General features: G+C 29.6%; 1 protein-coding gene across 1 annotated transcript in view; it reads left to right on the top strand.

The window, feature by feature from the left end:
* LOC100210318 (T-complex protein 1 subunit alpha) overlaps positions 1-13,596 on the top strand; it is a 46,328-nt gene extending 32,732 nt beyond the window's left edge. The window contains exons 8-11 of the mRNA XM_065795258.1: positions 12,213-12,336; positions 12,542-12,734; positions 12,835-12,998; positions 13,142-13,596. Coding sequence (XP_065651330.1) covers positions 12,213-12,336; positions 12,542-12,734; positions 12,835-12,998; positions 13,142-13,349 — 689 coding nt within the window. The 3' untranslated portion in view covers positions 13,350-13,596. The remainder of the gene's footprint in view (positions 1-12,212; positions 12,337-12,541; positions 12,735-12,834; positions 12,999-13,141) is intronic.
* The last annotated feature ends 3,679 nt before the right edge of the window (positions 13,597-17,275 follow it).

The raw sequence follows: 17,275 nt of genomic DNA, 5'->3' as shown, positions 1-17,275 counted from the left end.
AAAATCCGTTGATGTTGAAAAATATATTAGTTAAAGTATTTTAAAGTTTATATTTTTAAATATTTACTATTTTCCTTGTTTCCTATTAGTTAAAATGTATATATGGGTAAGATCACTTACTAAACATTTTAGGAAAGCATATTCAAATGGCTTTTAGCTGTGAACCACAATTTAAGTTTAGCTTATTGCAATTACTGTAAGACTCCTTTTAGTGAATCTTCCAGTGGTATTAGTCAACTAAAGCATGGTAAAGATAAAAACGTATTAGCAAAGATCCTAGTAAATTATTTAACAATCAAAAGCAGTTTAATGGGTTATTTAGACTTTCTGATGTTGGATCTTCAAATGTCTATATACAAGGGTGTACACTCGGACTCTGTCACCAGAAGGACGACTGAGAGTAACCAGTTTGTTAAATTTGGTCGCCTGCCAACTTTTTGAGTTGCTCATCGCTATTTTTTTATAAAATTTTTTGCCGATTTCTCACATTCTAGTTATTTTTCAAGGGCTAAGTGTAGACAAGAAATAATTTGCGTAAATAAAAGTAATATTGTAAACTATTGATAATATTCACTTTTTCACTTTCAGATAAAGCACATGCTGATACATACGCCATAAGGTTTTTCACTTGAATTAAGCGTTTATTTTATCAAAAAAATATGTGCTCTTTTTTACAACAACAAAGTATTGACAAATATTAAAAAAAACAGTTAACAAGTTTTTTAAGACCCTTTGCTTTTAATATGTTGTAATTATCAGGATCTTATTTGTTACTGAAACTTAAAAACTATTGATATTTTGAAAGTATTTTGAAGTATCGCGTTGTAACTAAATTTAATTTCAAACCACTCCATGGTGGGCCATAATTCATTTTTACTGGACAAAACATAACTCCTCATAAAACAAATTTAAGGACCATTTTTGCGCTGTTTAATGGTTTCAATTGTGACATTAGTTTTTATTTTCAGTTGCTATTTTTGTAACATTGCTATTGCAACTTTACAGAAATATTACATAACAAGCGCTGTTTATCGTGTTGTTAAAATTTTCTTTAAAGTTTTGATACTAGCTCTTCATATAACATCTTGTTCTATAGAAAATTTCATAAACAAAGAGCTATATTAAAAATATTTCATATTTTCTTGCTGTAATAGGATACTGCTACAGAAAGTTTAAATATTATTACAACAATTAAAGTTTCCCTAATAAAAGTGTTTATATAATTAAAAAAATTTTTTAGTAGAACATTTAATTGTGATTTATATTTTTTATTTTGCTTATATTGAGACAAGTTTATATTATTAATTTGTTTTATTAAGTTTGTATAATTTATTTAATAATTATAGTTAATATATAAAATATATAGTTACAATTATATAATATATCATTACATAGTATAAAAATTATTATGCAATAATTGCATAATAATTTCATGTTTGATATATTATAATAATTTAGTGTGTAATAATTTTATAGCAAAATTTAAAAAAGCAGTTATAACCATTAAAAAGAATGTTTCACTTTTTCAAACGTACTTTTTAAATTGCATAATATTATAAACTGAATTTTAAATAATAGCTTTAATAGAAAGACAACATTGACTAAGAAAAAAATTTATGACAACATTGACTAAGAAAAAATACCAGACTGAACATTATCAATCTATTTTATCATAATGGTATTTTCATAAGAAACTGAATTTTTATTCAAGTAACCAGTTAGTACAATCTAATTAAAAACATTTACATTTCAGTTTGCACTTTTTTTTTGTTGCTTTTCATTTGTTTATTATGCAACTCTTGGTTTATTTCTAAAATAACTTTTGCATTTGTCATCTTAGTTACAATGATAATGCTTTTCTTTTATAAACAACTTAGTGAACTTGACCATATTTCATTAAGTGATCCTGCATGATATATCACACCAAGCAGGGCTCAAATTAGGTCATCACAAATTGCAATATCTGGAAATGCTTTAAGTCTTTAAATATTTAGTTTTTTAAAAACTCTGTTTGGATCACTAAACTCAATAGCTGTTGTTCCATAAAAAATATTTATATTGATTTTGAATTATGATGTAAAATCTAATTATAAAACCATATTATTATTATTTTTGTTAAAAATTGTGATTTAAACATTAATATTTTCATTCATTTTGCAAATTGTCAGATAAAATTAGAAAGATAAGGCAAGATAAAGTACAATATAATTATTACGAAACTACTTCTAATCACACAAGTTGAAAATAATTTAGCGATAATCAAAGATTTCAAATAAAAGATATTGTGAAATATGATCTAAAATACTTTTTTAATTATAATAATATTAAATATAATAAAATAAGACTTATTTAAATCTCTTTCAATATTTTCTTCTAAATTAAATTAAAAATTTAATTTATAAGAAAAACAAAGCAAAAAAACTCTAGTAACTTATTTTAAAAAATATATTTTTATTGTTATTTTCATTATTAAATTATTTCTATTTTGAAACATTTACATTTTTAAGTCAAAATGTCAAACTTTCCCTCTAAACACAAATCAATTTTATTGTTTGTTGATTTCCGCTTGTATTTTTTGAATCTTTAGTAATTACAGTTTCTATCTTTTGACCAGCCTGTTTGTACTTTTGGTGTGCATTGCGGAGGCCACATTTAGAGCCCTTTGTTACGGCTTAAGGTTTATTAGTAGTAATGAGACAGTTGCTTGGGCTATTAAACAGTGTTCTGAGTACTATCTATGCTTTGAGTCAAGTTCTTCAATCTAATTTAAAAATGAATAAAGTACCAAAAACTATAAAACACAAAAAACCATCATCATCACCAAGTTCTCTAAACCTATCATTCACTAATATTCGTGGTCTTCGAAGTAACTTTTCTTCTGTTGAGTCTTATCTCTTGCAAAGTTCACCAGACCTACTTGCTCTTTGTGAGACTAATTTGAGTTCGGCTGTCTCATCTTGTGATCTTAGTGTTGATGGTTATCTTCCTTTAATTCGTAAAGACTCCAATAGTCACATGCTTGGCCTGGGCATTTACATTAGAATTCACCCATTTGTCATGAAACTAGGTTTGAATCCACAGACTATTCTTTCATGTGCTTTCGTTTAGCACCACTTCACTCTATTACCTTTCTCTTTGTTCTATATCGCTCTCCTTCGTCTCAAGACTGCACATTTTTTGACGTTATTTCTGATCATATTGACCAAGCCCTCTCTCTTTATCCAACAGCTAATATAGTTGTTGTTGGTGACTTTAATGCTCACCACTCTGAATGGCTTGGCTCTAGTGTCAGTGATTCGGCAGGCATTAAAGCCCACAACTTTTGCCTCTCTCAATCCCTAACTCAAATAGTCAACTTTCCAACTCACTTTCCAGACAACCCGAGCCATTTACCTTCTCTACTCGACTTATGTCTTGTTTTTGATTCTAGTCTGTGCTCAGTTTCTCCACATTCACCTTTAGGTGCTTCTGATCACAGTTTGATCTCTCTAAAACTAATATCTCATTCTTCTTCATCACCTGAGTCTTCCTATTATCGAACCTCTTACAACTACGGTAAAGTTGACTGGGATTCTTTCCGTGATTTTCTTCGTGATGGCCCTTGGGTAGAAATCTTCCAACTTCCTGTCGACAAATGTGCTTCTTACTTAACTTCGTGGATTCAGGCTGGCATGAAATCTTTTATTCCCTCTCGACGATTTCAGGTCAAGCCCCACTCTCCTCCATGGTTATCTTCACACTGTGCTGCTGCGATTGCCAATCGAAACCGTTACTTCCATATTTATCAGCAAAACAATTCTCCAGGAAACAGGCATCTGTTTATTACTGCTAGAAACAATTGTAAAAAGGTTTTGTTTAACGCCAAAACCCGCTATTCTCAGGTCATGAAATCTTGTATCTCATCTCAAAAATTAGGCTCTCGTGACTTCTGGAGAATCTTTAATAATATCAATAATAAGGGCAGATCTATAATTCCACCTCTCTTGTATGGTTCAGACTTTGTCACCTCACCTAAAGACAAAGCTGAATTGTTTGCTAAAAACTTTTCATCAATATCATCTCTTGATTCCACTAGTTGCTTTCTACCTGATATTGCCAACAAACAGATTGATCCATTGCTTGACATTCATATCACTCCAGCATCTGTATCTATAGTGATTTCCTGCCTAGACTCTTCTACAGCTTGTGGCTCGGACAACATACCTGTTATTGTCTTGCAGAAGTGTTCTCCGGAGCTGTCGTCTATACTCTCAAAACTATTCAATAAGTACTTATCAGAGTCTTGCTTTCCAGCCTGCTGGAAAGCAGCATCTGTTATCCCTATCTTCAAAAATTCTGGGGAGCGATTTGATTCGTCTAACTACCGTCCTATTAGTCTTCTTCCTATCATAAGCAAGGTTTTTGAATCTTTAATTAACAAACACTTAATTTCTCATCTTGAATCTAATCACTTACTTTCTGACCATCAATATGGATTTCGATCTTCTCGTTCTACAGCTGATTTGTTAACAGTAATAACTGACAGGTTTTATCGTGCATTAGATAAAGGTAGAGAGGTTAAGGCCATCGCTCTCAACATTTCAAAAGCTTTTGATAAAGTTTGGCATGCTGGTCTTCTCCATAAGCTTTCTTCTTATGGTGTATCCGGCAACATCTTTAAGATCATCGAATCCTTCCTTTCCAATCGTAGCATAAAAGTTGTCCTTGATTGACAACACTCTTCTTCTTATTCTGTAACTTCAGGGGTTCCTCAAGGTTCTATCCTTGGCCCTATACTCTTTTTAATCTACATTAACGATCTTCCAGATATTCTCTCTAAGATATTCTATATATCTAAGGTGGCATTGTTTGCTGATGACACTACCATTTATTCTTGTTGTGATAAAAAACCAACACCCTCTGATTGCTTGGAGAGAGCATTTGAGCTTGAAAAGGATCTCACTTCTGCTACAGCATGGGGCTCACAGTGGCTGGTGAACTTTAATTCAGATAAAACTCAATTTTTTTCAGCCAATCGTTATCGCAATAACTTCCTATATTTATGAACGGTGATGTACTCGATGAGTCACCTACTCTTCATCTTCTAGGATTAAGTCTTACTTCCAATCTCTCTTGGAAACCATATATCAAATCAGTTGCAAAATTAGCATCTGCTAAGGTTGCATCTCTTTATCGAGCTCTTCACTTTCTTACTTCGGATTCTATTCTCTATCTCTATAAATCTCAAATCCGGCCTTGTATGGAATATTGTTGCCATATCTGGGGCGGATCCTCTAATGATGCCCTTTCTCTTTTAGACAAGGTGCAAAAACGCGTTGTAAACATAGTTGGATCTGCTCTTGCTGCCAACCTCCAACCATTATCACATCGTCGTAATGTTGCTTCTCTTTCTCTTTTCTACAAATACTCTAATGGGCACTGCTCTAAAGAGCTAGCGTCTCTTGTGCCATCTACAATAATTCATTCTCGTGTTACTCGTCATTAAATTAAGTGTCATCCTTTTTCTGTGACTATTCCTAAGTGCTCCAAAAACGCTTATTTGTCTAGTTATTTTCCTCGAACATCAGCTCTTTGGAATTTGCTTCCTTCATCTTGCTTTCCTGACTCATATAATTTGCAATCTTTTAAGTCGTCTGTCAATCGTTATCTTGCTCTCCAATCTTCATCTTTTCTTTTTCAGTAACTTCCAACTTCAATTAGTGGCTGCTTGCAGCCTTGTTGGAAGTGAAGATGTTTAAAAAAAAAAAAATTTATTATTTTTTATTTATAATCCTTAAATTACTTGGTGTTTAAAAAAAAGATTTAAAGTATGTATGTTTTGATTGCTATTTTTGCAGAAGTTAATTTATTGTTTTGTTTTTTCATTAGTTTTTGCAACACTATAAATTAACTGTTTAATTAAAATAGTGTTCGCGATTTTTAATAAACTGAAAATTTTTGACCAGAAATATTTCTAGATATTGCAATTTGAGCCTTGCTAAAGAATTTAAGGGGAAAAATCTGTTTAAAAAGACAAAAAAAAAAATTTTTTTTCTTACTCTATTATAATTATATAATATTTTATATTCACATTTATAATACTAAAGTTCTGCTTTACTAAAAACAAAATAATTATTGTATAAAATAACTTATATTATATTGTCAGCAAGTTGTCAGCCATTTGAATAGTTAAAATATAATCTCAAGCACTACGAAAAAAATTAGACTGTTATGCAAAAAAAATTAGACTGTTATGCAAAAAAAATCACATTTTGTAAGCAAAAAAAATCGCTCTAAAACACAAACTTTATTATACAATATAGCCAACACTGAACTTTTTAAAGAGAGCTTATGAAACAATAAAATAAAAGAAGCAGATTACCCAAACCTTAGCTACACAAATATTTTCTTTAAAAATACCCTTTTGTTTTTATCGCTGTTGTGGCATTTTCATGCATAGCCATGATGACTGTTACCAGCCATTCTTTAACACATAAATACTAAAGTTGAGCTCAGTAAATGATAACTTGATGTATTTATCTGAGGATAATGTATTAATTCATCTGAGGATTATGCCTGCTGATATGGTCAATATGAGTCTCAATAATATAGTTGGTAGGCTTTCTTATGCCATACTTTAGGAATAAGGTGACTGGAATATTTCTTTTTTGTATTCTTCTTTAAAAAGACATTGATTTTTATTTAGTTTTTGTAAATTTTCTAATTTTATCTGCTTAACTAACAGTATGGTTTTTGCTTATTTTTTGTTGTTTCAAAACCTGTTACATTCTTACAAAACTTGTGCCTCTTTTAATGATAGCAACATTTTAATAGTTTTTAATTTCACTAAAAAAGAAAAAGAAAAAAGAAAAAAAAATGTACTCCTAGAACAGTGAGATTAATCTTGATGACAGCTAATACAAGGGGTGAATTAAGAAATCACAAATTTTGATGGGCTTAAAGCTATTTAACAATTTTAAAATTATACTATTGCCATCGCTATTGTTTATATTCTTGGGTTAAAATTATTATGAATTTTAAGTTTGTAATTTTTGGACCATGAGTATTAACAAGAAATGCTTGTCATTTATTTTTATATGCTTTTGAAGTTGATTAAACAAGTATTGCACTTTTCTGATAAAAATTTTTGCAATCATGTAAATTTAAGTTAAATCAACCCTTGCAATATGTCAAAACTAAGTATTGAACGCCATTTTTTAAAATTCAAACCAAATAGAATTCACTTGGTCAACGAAATTGGCTGTAATCATTTTATTTAAACTTATAATAGGCAAAAAAAAATTTATGACATTTTACAAGATGATATTGATATCTAAAATTCAGCAGACATTTATAAATAAGAAATTTTAAGTGATAGTGGTGTAGTTGTAAGACGCTCGCTTCATAAGCGAGAGGTTCCGAGATCGATCCCCGCCACATCCCTGGAAGTACTGCGCTCAACTTGTTTCTCCGTGCAGCAGCCTTGTTTGTCAAGGTTCATGTTTCGAAGTTAAAGAGTTGAGAGAGGGTGAGAGGGTTATAACCGCTATTAAGCAGCCTCCTCATCAGTAGTGGCCTTCTTAGCCTTGAAGAGGTGAATTAAAAAAAAAAAAAAAGCATTGAGAAAAACTGCTTTTTCTGGTGTACTGGAAATATTAACACAATTCCTACAATATATATTTTATACTGCTGATTTAAGTGAGCAATGTGACGTCATACTGAAATACCTTGCTGCCGGGGGCTTCAGTACATACATCGACTTACAAATAGCCTGACTTGCAGTGGAGTGCTGCTACATTGACTGAGGGTTTGGGATGGGGCAGCAATCTTTTTGTTCATTATTCTTCGGTTTCTTCTTTTTCTGAAAATGAAGAATAATGAAGAAAGAAAAAAAAAAGATTCAAATCTTATATATATATAAGGTTTGAAGGATAACATTTTATAATAGAATATTATATATTACTTAAAAGTATCCCAAACTCCCAACACATGTTGTGTTCATTTTAAAGATAATGTTGAAAAAAAAGAGTTTGAACCAAGTTTTTTTTTATTTAAAAAAAAATGAATGCCTACCAAGGAAACTAATCTTGTTTTAGCCGAAGCTTGCCTTCTCCATTTTACTCAAAAACTCGAAGTCTTTAAATTATACATTGCAATCTACAGAATTTCTACAGCAATTCCTTTAAAGCGCGTTTAATTAATGAAAGTTTTAGTATTTGACTTTGCATTAGACTTTTGACAAATAAACCTCTTAAAAAAATTTTATTTTTATTCATAAATTTTTTCATTATTTGTTTAGTTATTTATTATTTACTTTCAGCATTTAAAAAGATATTAAAACCCTAAATATTTTATGCTGGTTCGTTGCTATAAATTGTTATAAATTTGTTATTGCGCTATATTTAATGTTAATAAATGATGAATATTAATTATCACAATCAAGATTCTGATAAAAAGTTAATTTATATTAATTACTCGTATAAAATTAGTAACAGCATTTTTATTTGTTTAAACAATATTTTGTCTGAATTTGCTTTGCATGAAGTTCGGGAAGTCAAACGAAAAAACCTAGAATAATCATGTCGAAGTATATATTCAAAAGAAATGTCGGGAGTACTTAATGTTGAAGTACTTAATGACAGGAGTATTTAGTCTTCTTATAACAGGTAAAAAGGTTTATGTAGGTAAAAAATAAATAACTAAATAAAAAGTTCAATATTAAACATCTTTTTTTTATTATATTGCAACTGTAAATATTGAAATATTAAATTGAACTAAATTTACTTATTATTTAGAACGACTAAGCAATAAATTAAAAGCCTCAAAAATTATGATATTGTGTTGTTTATTTAATTTCTGTTGTTGTTTATGTTGATTATTTTCATCAATATCAAAGTAGTCCCAGATTAGACTGTTTGTTGCTGACATTTTGAAAGTTTCGCTATCAAAAATCAAATGCAAAATATAATGATATTTCCTTTTTATCTATATCCAATTTAGCAATTTAAATTAAATCAGCGTAATCAAAAAATTTTTAAAATAAAAAAATTTATCATCAAATATCTCTAATTAATACTGTCAGTTTATGAAAGTAATTGTTAATAAATACTTTTTTTTTTGACAGGAAAACAAAAAATGTCATAGAGTAAAAATGACCAGAGAAGTTAGAAAATAGTTTCCATTGTTTAAATAAAAATAAATAAGATACAGAATTTATAATACTGCGCTCTCTTGCTCAAAAACAAGAGACCGTATATATAACGTTCTATGTAATGTAAAATACTTGTATGAAAATCATAAGATTGGTAAGTAAATTTGTTTTGATTTATAAACAAAAGTCATATAAATCTTAAAATTATTAAGATCTCTGTAAAAAAATAAGTCATTTTAGTTAATAAGTTTTTTTTTGTGCAATGTTTGGAAAAATAATACAAATAAAATCATTTTGCTGTATGTAAAAAAATATCACAACGTACTTTTTGAATTAAATTAGAAAAACGCAGCTTTGTTTAAATACAAAAGTCTACTGTGACGTCAAATACTAAAACTGTTATGAATTAAGCGCGCTTCAAAGGAATCGCCAAAGTCAGTAGATTGCGATTTATAATTTAAAGACTCCAAGTTTTTGAGTAAAATGAAGAAGGCGGGCTTCAGGTAAATCAACAAGATTGGTTTTTCGCTGTATGCATTTATTTTTTTTTTAATCAAAAGAACTTGGTTCGAACCTTTTTTTCTTCAACATTATTATTAATATGAACACAACATTTGTTGGGAGTTTAGGATCCTTTTAAGCAATATATAATGTTCTATTATAAAATGTTATCCTTCAAATCTTGTATATATATTTATGTATGTATGTATATATATGTAAGTATGTATGTATATGTGTGTGTGTGTATATATGTGTGTGTGTGTATATATGTATATATATATATATACACACACACAACCCTCGGAGTTAGGGTCGGCATGCGGCAATGCCGACCTAACTGCCGACCTTAGAGTGTTTGAGGTCGGCAAAAAATTGCCAACCTCTTTTTCAATGTTTTATGGTAAGACCTTTGTATCAAATAATTTATGCCAACTTAATGCTAACCTCTAAAAGATTGAGGTCGGCAAATTATTGCCGACCTTATTTTTCCTAATTCCGAGGGTTGTATATATATCTACTATAGCACATTTATGCGAGCACTTGCTCACTTATTTTGCTTATTTTGCTTATTTTGCTCAACTTGTTTCTCCTCGCATCAGCCTTATTCGTCAAGGTTTGTGTTTCGGAGTTATAGAGTTGAGAGAGGGTTATAAGCACTATTAAGTAGCCTCCTCATCTGTAGTGGCTTTCTCGGACTTAAAGAGGTGAGTAACAAAAAAAAATAATTTAAATCGATAAGGCTTTTTTAGAAAAAGAAGAAAACAAAGAATAGTGGATGGAAAGATTGCTGCCCCATCCAAACCCTCAGTCAATGTAGCAGCGCTCTACTGCGAGTCAGGCTATTTGTCAGTCGATGTATGAACTGATGCCCCCGACAGCAAGCTATTTCAGTATGATGTCACAATGCTCACCTAAATCAGCAGTATAAGATATATATTGTAGGAATTGTGTTAATATTTCCAGTAAAAGTGCTCAATACAGCATGTTATATAATTAGTAGATCAAATAATATCGTGAATAAATAATTAATAAGATATATTTCAATTAATTCAACTTTTAGTTGTTTAATGGAAATATATCTTAATAATTATTTAGTTTTCGCTACACACACAGTATCAGACAAAAAAAAAGCAAGAAAATTAAATTATATTTTTCAAATCAACACTTTAAAAAGGTTGTTACACCAGGATTAAATATTAATAAACAAATGTCATTTTTAATTGATTTTTTTATATAATGAATATAATTTTAAAGGTACAAATAAAAATAATATAAAACTAAGAGATATATTTATTTTGTAAACCAACAAAAAGGACTAAATAGCAAACAAAAAGCAACTAAATATATTTTTTAATTCTCATACCCAAACCAAACTAATATTTTTGTCCATTGCCCGTTATTTTCAATAATTGCCTTGCATCTTTTAGGCATAGATAATATGAGATTGTCAATGAGAGTGTTTATTAATTTCCACATATTCTCAACTTCTTCAAACAACTCTGCTGTATTTGAAAATGTTTTGGATCTTATTTTTTTCTCAACTATATCCTACAGACTTTCCATGGGGTTGAGGTCTGAAGATTGGGTTGGCCATTTTAATACATTAATTTTTTGGGATGCAAACCAGTTCTTCTTCGAGATGTGCTGGGAGTCATTGTCTTGCTGAAGAATAAATCTCAATGGCATGTTCCATTCCACATATGGTAACATGTATTCCCGTATAACTGCATACTTGTACTTATCTATAATGCCTTCAGCTATAAGTTTGGCCCAAACCATGACCAGAGAAACAACTCCAAACCATTATACATTTGCCTCCATGTTTAACTGTTAGTAATACATATTTGGAATTGAGCCTTGTTTAAGACGTTTTACATAAAGAATCCCATCACTTCAAAATATAGAAAACTTAGATTCGTTATTGAAGAGAACTTTTCTCCAATCTCTTGCAGTACAGTGTTAGTGACGTCTCGCAAATTCCATTTTGGCATCTATATTTTTCTTACTCAGTAATGGTTTTTTTGCTGGCTGGCTCACAAATAAGTTAGTCTCTCTAAGATGTCTGTAAATTGTTCTGTTAGACACATTTACATTAGTTAATTCTGCGTTAATTTTTTTAGCAGGTTTAAAAGGGTCTAATAATGAAAGTCTCTTAATCCTTTTTTTTAATTTCTTTTTGATGTTTTTCTCGGCCTGCCAGGACTTTTTACAGTAAATATATTTACTTTTTTCTTAAAAATGGTTATTGTTTTCGAAACAACTGATTTTGAAACACTTAAGCTTCTTTTGATTTCACATTCTTTTCCATTTTTTATAATTTTCTTTAATTTCAAATTTAAATATTTTTACCCTAAGCCATGTTAACTCATTGAAGAAATATTTAGAATATTTAGTAAAGCATAAATAGCAGAAATATTTCATGTTGCTTCCTTTAAGTCGCTTTATATCTTAAAAAAAAATAACTGATAGGTATGCTTACAAAAATTGGTAGTGAAAAAGTTTCATCAACACTTACTACATGTCATACACTGTATGTGTACATACAGAGAGAGATATATAGATATATAAATAAAATTTTTAGGTACAGTATGTTTATCTTTGGCAAATTTGGAAGGGGAAGAAAGTTTTGATGCATCTCTGCTTGGTCATGCTGAAGAAATAAGTCAAGATAGAATCTGTGATGATGAATTGATCTTGATAAAAAAGTATGTTTGCTACATTTCATAAAATAACATTATTTTTCACATTTTGCTTAATTTTAGCTTAAAATAGTATTTTCTTGAGTTTTATACATAGATACATATATATATATATATATACACACACACACACACACACACACACACACACACACACACACACACACACACACACACACACAAATATATTAACATTTTAATATTATAACAGTCCAAAAACAAAAGCAGCTGCATCAATTATATTACGTGGAGCAAATGATTATATGGTTGACGAAATGGAAAGATCAATTCACGATGCACTCTGTATCTTAAAGCGAGTATTGGAATCAAAGTCTATTGTTCCTGGTGGTGGAGCAGTTGAAGCAGCTTTATCTATATACTTAGAAAATTTTGCAACTTCATTGGTATTTTTTTTTCATGTAAAATTATGTAGAGTAAAATTGTATATGATAAGTTTTTTTAAATGTAGTATTTTTATCTAAAACTAATTACCCGTTTTTTTAGTCATCTAGAGAACAGCTCGCTATAGCTGAGTTTGCTAATTCTCTTCTTGTTATCCCCAAAACGCTCACAGTTAACGCTGCAAAAGATTCTGTTGATCTAGTTGCTAAGTTACGTGCTTATCATAACGCTTCACAGGTTGATACCAACAAGAGTCACCTAAAGTGGTATGTATTTATTGTTTAGTTATAATTAAATAAGTGCATTAAAATTGTAATTAAGTAGACCACTATTGTATTTGTGTGATTACGTATAATATACTTTATATTTTATATTCATTAATTTTTTTAACACGTTCTGTTATTTTAAGGTGCGGTTTAGACTTGGTTAACGGTGTAATACGAGACAATAAAAAAGCAGGTGTTTTGGAACCAACCATGAGCAAGATAAAGTGTTTAAAATTTGCTACGGAAGCTGCCATAACTATTCTACGCATCGATGACCTAGTTAACATTGAACCGAATAAAAAGGAAAATGCAAATACATATCAAAATGCTCGGGCTGCAGGACGTCTCTAAACTTTAATAATCTTTTTTTCTAAAAGAAATCTCTTAAAACTTTCGAAAAGTATTTAAAAAATGGTTCCGTTATATTTACGTTTTGTTTTAGAACAACATACATAGTTAATAGGGTGGAGCAATTTAAATAACTTTTTGGTTTTAAATAATGTTTTCAGACTGTTTCACCTAACATCTAACTGTAACATATTAAACAATAAGTTTAAATTAGATTGTTCCTAAATGCTAGGAACTAGTCCCAATAAAAGTGAATTTTTTTTTTTAGTTACCCAATGCATGTTTAAATTAAAAGTCAATAAATTCTTAAAATTGACGAGAAATGTTACGTAATTATTCAGCAATTCGATTTTATGTTTTGAAATTAATTTTATTGAAATTTAATTTTTATTTAAATATTTATTGAAATTTAATTTTATGTTTTGAAAATTATGATGAAAAAAATTTCAGGAACAAAGAAAATAAGCAGAAACGAACGTCACGGCGTAGAATCAACAAAAATAATTAAGCCGGTTGATCATGAACAATTTTATAATCGAAGTCTATAAATAAAATAATTTCTTAGTTAGCTTTGTAGCTGGCGAGTGAAATAGCGAATGTTTAACTACCGCCATGTGACGTATCGCTATGAGATTGTCCGTCAACTGTGATAAGCGACGTCGATTAGGCCATCGCATAGTGATTTAGAAATACTTAAAATTTGGCTAAAATACAGTTTTTTGAGTAGCGCAATTTAAATAATGTTATTAGCTAACTATTTTCTACAGTTTTTTATGATTTTAACGGTAAAAAAATAAGCACTGAAATATAAGATTCAAACGTTAATTTATATTTGAAAGTGGCAGAAAACAGCTTTTTTTTATCATTAAAATTTTATCATTTTTAAATCTTGATTTTCTCCCTAGATACAAAACCTTTCAATTTAGTTTTCTATATATACAAAGATAATAGATAACTTTATCTTAAATTATGAAAATATTTGAAATATGTATTTATACACATTGTAAGAAATGCATTTAAAAAATGCAATTGTAACGAGTTTAAACTGATTTTTATAGTGCTAGGACTTTTTACCTTAGACTTCCTAAGCCAAGCTAATTCTTATTTTACAGAGAGTTTGTATCATTTTATTAGAAATAAAAAATCCTAGCACTATAAAAATCAGTTTAAACTCGTTACAATTGCATTTTCTAAATGCATTTCTTACAATGTGTATAAATACATATTTCAAATATTTTCATAATTTAAGATAAAGTTATCTATTATCTTTATATATATTGAAAATTAAATTGAAAGGTTTTGTATTTAGGGAGAAAACCTAGATTTAAAAATGATAAAAAAAAGCTGTTTTCGGTCATATAAGAAACTGTAGATAATAGTTAATAACATTTTAATTGCGCTACTCAGAAAACTGTATTTTGGCTAAATTTTAAGTGTTTCTAAATCACTGAGCATCGAAGCAAGATAAGATAAATGTAAGGTGCCTAACTATTGCAATTTTTTTTCATCTCATCATGGGCATGTTTAAACTTTTGGCTGAAGCTGAAAGGTCATTTTCAATCTTAAGTAAAACACGAGCTTTGCAGTTTGAGTTAAGAACATTTTCATATTGAGTATCTAAGTCTTTAGGTTAAAAGCTCTAGGATTAACCATGTTGAGAGTTAAAAAGTTGTCCCCAGGACTCAGCCTAAATTGTTAACTTTCATGCAGCTGTAACATACTATTTGTTTAAATTTCTAATATGCGTTTATAAGTTATGACAATTGTGTGCCAGTCGGTTTCAATTTAGATAAAATGAAATTTTTAATTTAACGACACTATTTACAAAATAATTATATTTTCTAAGTTCGTTCAAATTTAATTTTAAATACCTATTTGACGATTTTTTGTCATGTTTCTTGTGGCTGTACGGAGGAAGAAACAGAATGTCAAACTTAAACCTCGCCCATAACGAATCACATTTGATGTAAGCCATTACCCGAAGTTGAGTAGATCTAGCTTAAGCAGCCGTGTTGCAGTGGTAGCGCACTTGCCTCAGAAACAAAGAATCCGTAGTTCAAACCTCACCTCTAGATCGGTTAGGAAGGAGGCGTGAACCTCTAACTAAATGCTTATCCGCGGTGCTCTGTGATAAGATCCTAAGAACTTCTTGGGGCACCTTATTATAATTAAAAAAAAAAAAACTTCGAATTAGATAGTTGTCATGTTTGTTGGTTAATGCTTTTTTTTATTTAAAAACGGCTACTTTTAATTAATTAAACATTTAAAAATAAATAACTTATTTTTAAATGTTTAATTATTTTCCTGTATATTTTTATGTAATAATAACATTATTATGTAATAATAAGGTATTCTTATCCTTGACGCTAGTCGAGCTATGGAAGAGAGTAGCCTCTATGAGAAAAATCTTCGATTAGCGTCATATTTAGGTTTTTACATAATACATATTTAGGTTTTGTGTACCTAAATATGTATGCTTTTTGTCAACCCTCGACGCCGGCTCTAGCCCAACAAGCGACATTGGTAAGGAAGGAGGTGTGCATTTCTAGTTAAATGCTCACCCGCGGTGCTCTGTAATAACGTCGTAAGGTTTTCTGGGAGCTCCTAAATAACTACAATATATATATATATACAGTATCGGACAAAACATGGTGGACAAACTCAAATTTAGAACAAAAGTTGATCAAAAACTAAAATAAACTAGTAAAACAATTGTACATATTAAATTTTAACTAGTTTATTATGTTCTTAATAAAATTTAAAACGTTTGAATTATACTAAGAATCAAAAAAAAAATTTATAACACATTTTTCTCAACAAACTAAATTTTTCCTTGGACAAAACAAGGTGGACAAATCAAAACGATACTTTTTTTATAAGATTTCATTGTCTTTATTCAATTTACCGTATTCTTTTGTTTTCACTTTTATCATAACATTACTCTAAAATAATGAAATAGATTTTGGAACGTCTGACCTATTATTTTTTCAATTTAATTAAAAATAAATTTATCTCGTGATATATGGCGCATATTGCAACTTAAAACGGCTTACGACAAATTAGGAAGTGTTTTACGTGAAAATATTATATAATGGATTTTAAAAACGTCCAGCTGAAATTTATAGAAAAAATAATATAGCTAAATCGACTGTAAGCAAAACTGTCAAATTATTTGGATTTCGTGACTGCTATAAAATAAACCATCGGGGCGGACGTCCGAGAAAAACATCACAAAGACTAGATCGAATAATTGTTAAAAAGCTTAAAAAAAATCTATTTTTGTCATCCACAAAAATAACCGAAAAACTTGAACTACAAATCTCTAATCGCACTGTGCGACGATGAGCTAACGAAGCAAAGTTGTTCTTGAATGCCTGACAAGAAACCACTAACTTCTTTTAAAAATAGAAAGCTAAGACTTGCGTTTGCCAACGCACACCAAAATTGGACTGTAGACCAGTGGAAAAACATACTTTTTAGTTATGAATCAAAGTAAAACCTTTTTGGAAGCGACGTCAAAAAGCGAGTCTAAAGACAAAAAAACACCAGATTCAATACTAAATATACCAATAAGAGTGTTAGGCATGGAACGTCTGCTATGGTTTGGGGATGTTTCTCAGCACTAGGAACTGGTTCTATTCATAAAATTAATAGGATTAGGGACCGTTTTGTTTACAAAGATATAATGGAAGATGTAATGTTACCACATATAATGGAATACCACATATAATGGAATACAATATTAAATAATGAGCTGAAATCTAATTATTCTTTAAACCAGTTTAAAACAAAACTTAAGCAATTACTGATGATACATGAAAATAAATTAAAGTTCTTCTAAAAAGCTTTTTAAACTAGCAAACAAAAACAAAAATTAACCTACTAATTACTCTTTAATATTATATTTAATATTCTAAACAATAGTCTGC

Source organism: Hydra vulgaris, chromosome 04 (genome assembly GCF_038396675.1).
Source record: "Hydra vulgaris chromosome 04, alternate assembly HydraT2T_AEP".
Classification (NCBI taxonomy): domain Eukaryota; kingdom Metazoa; phylum Cnidaria; class Hydrozoa; order Anthoathecata; family Hydridae; genus Hydra; species Hydra vulgaris.
The sequence above is the reverse complement of the archived record's forward strand: the minus strand, read 5'-3'. Positions and strand labels throughout refer to the sequence as shown.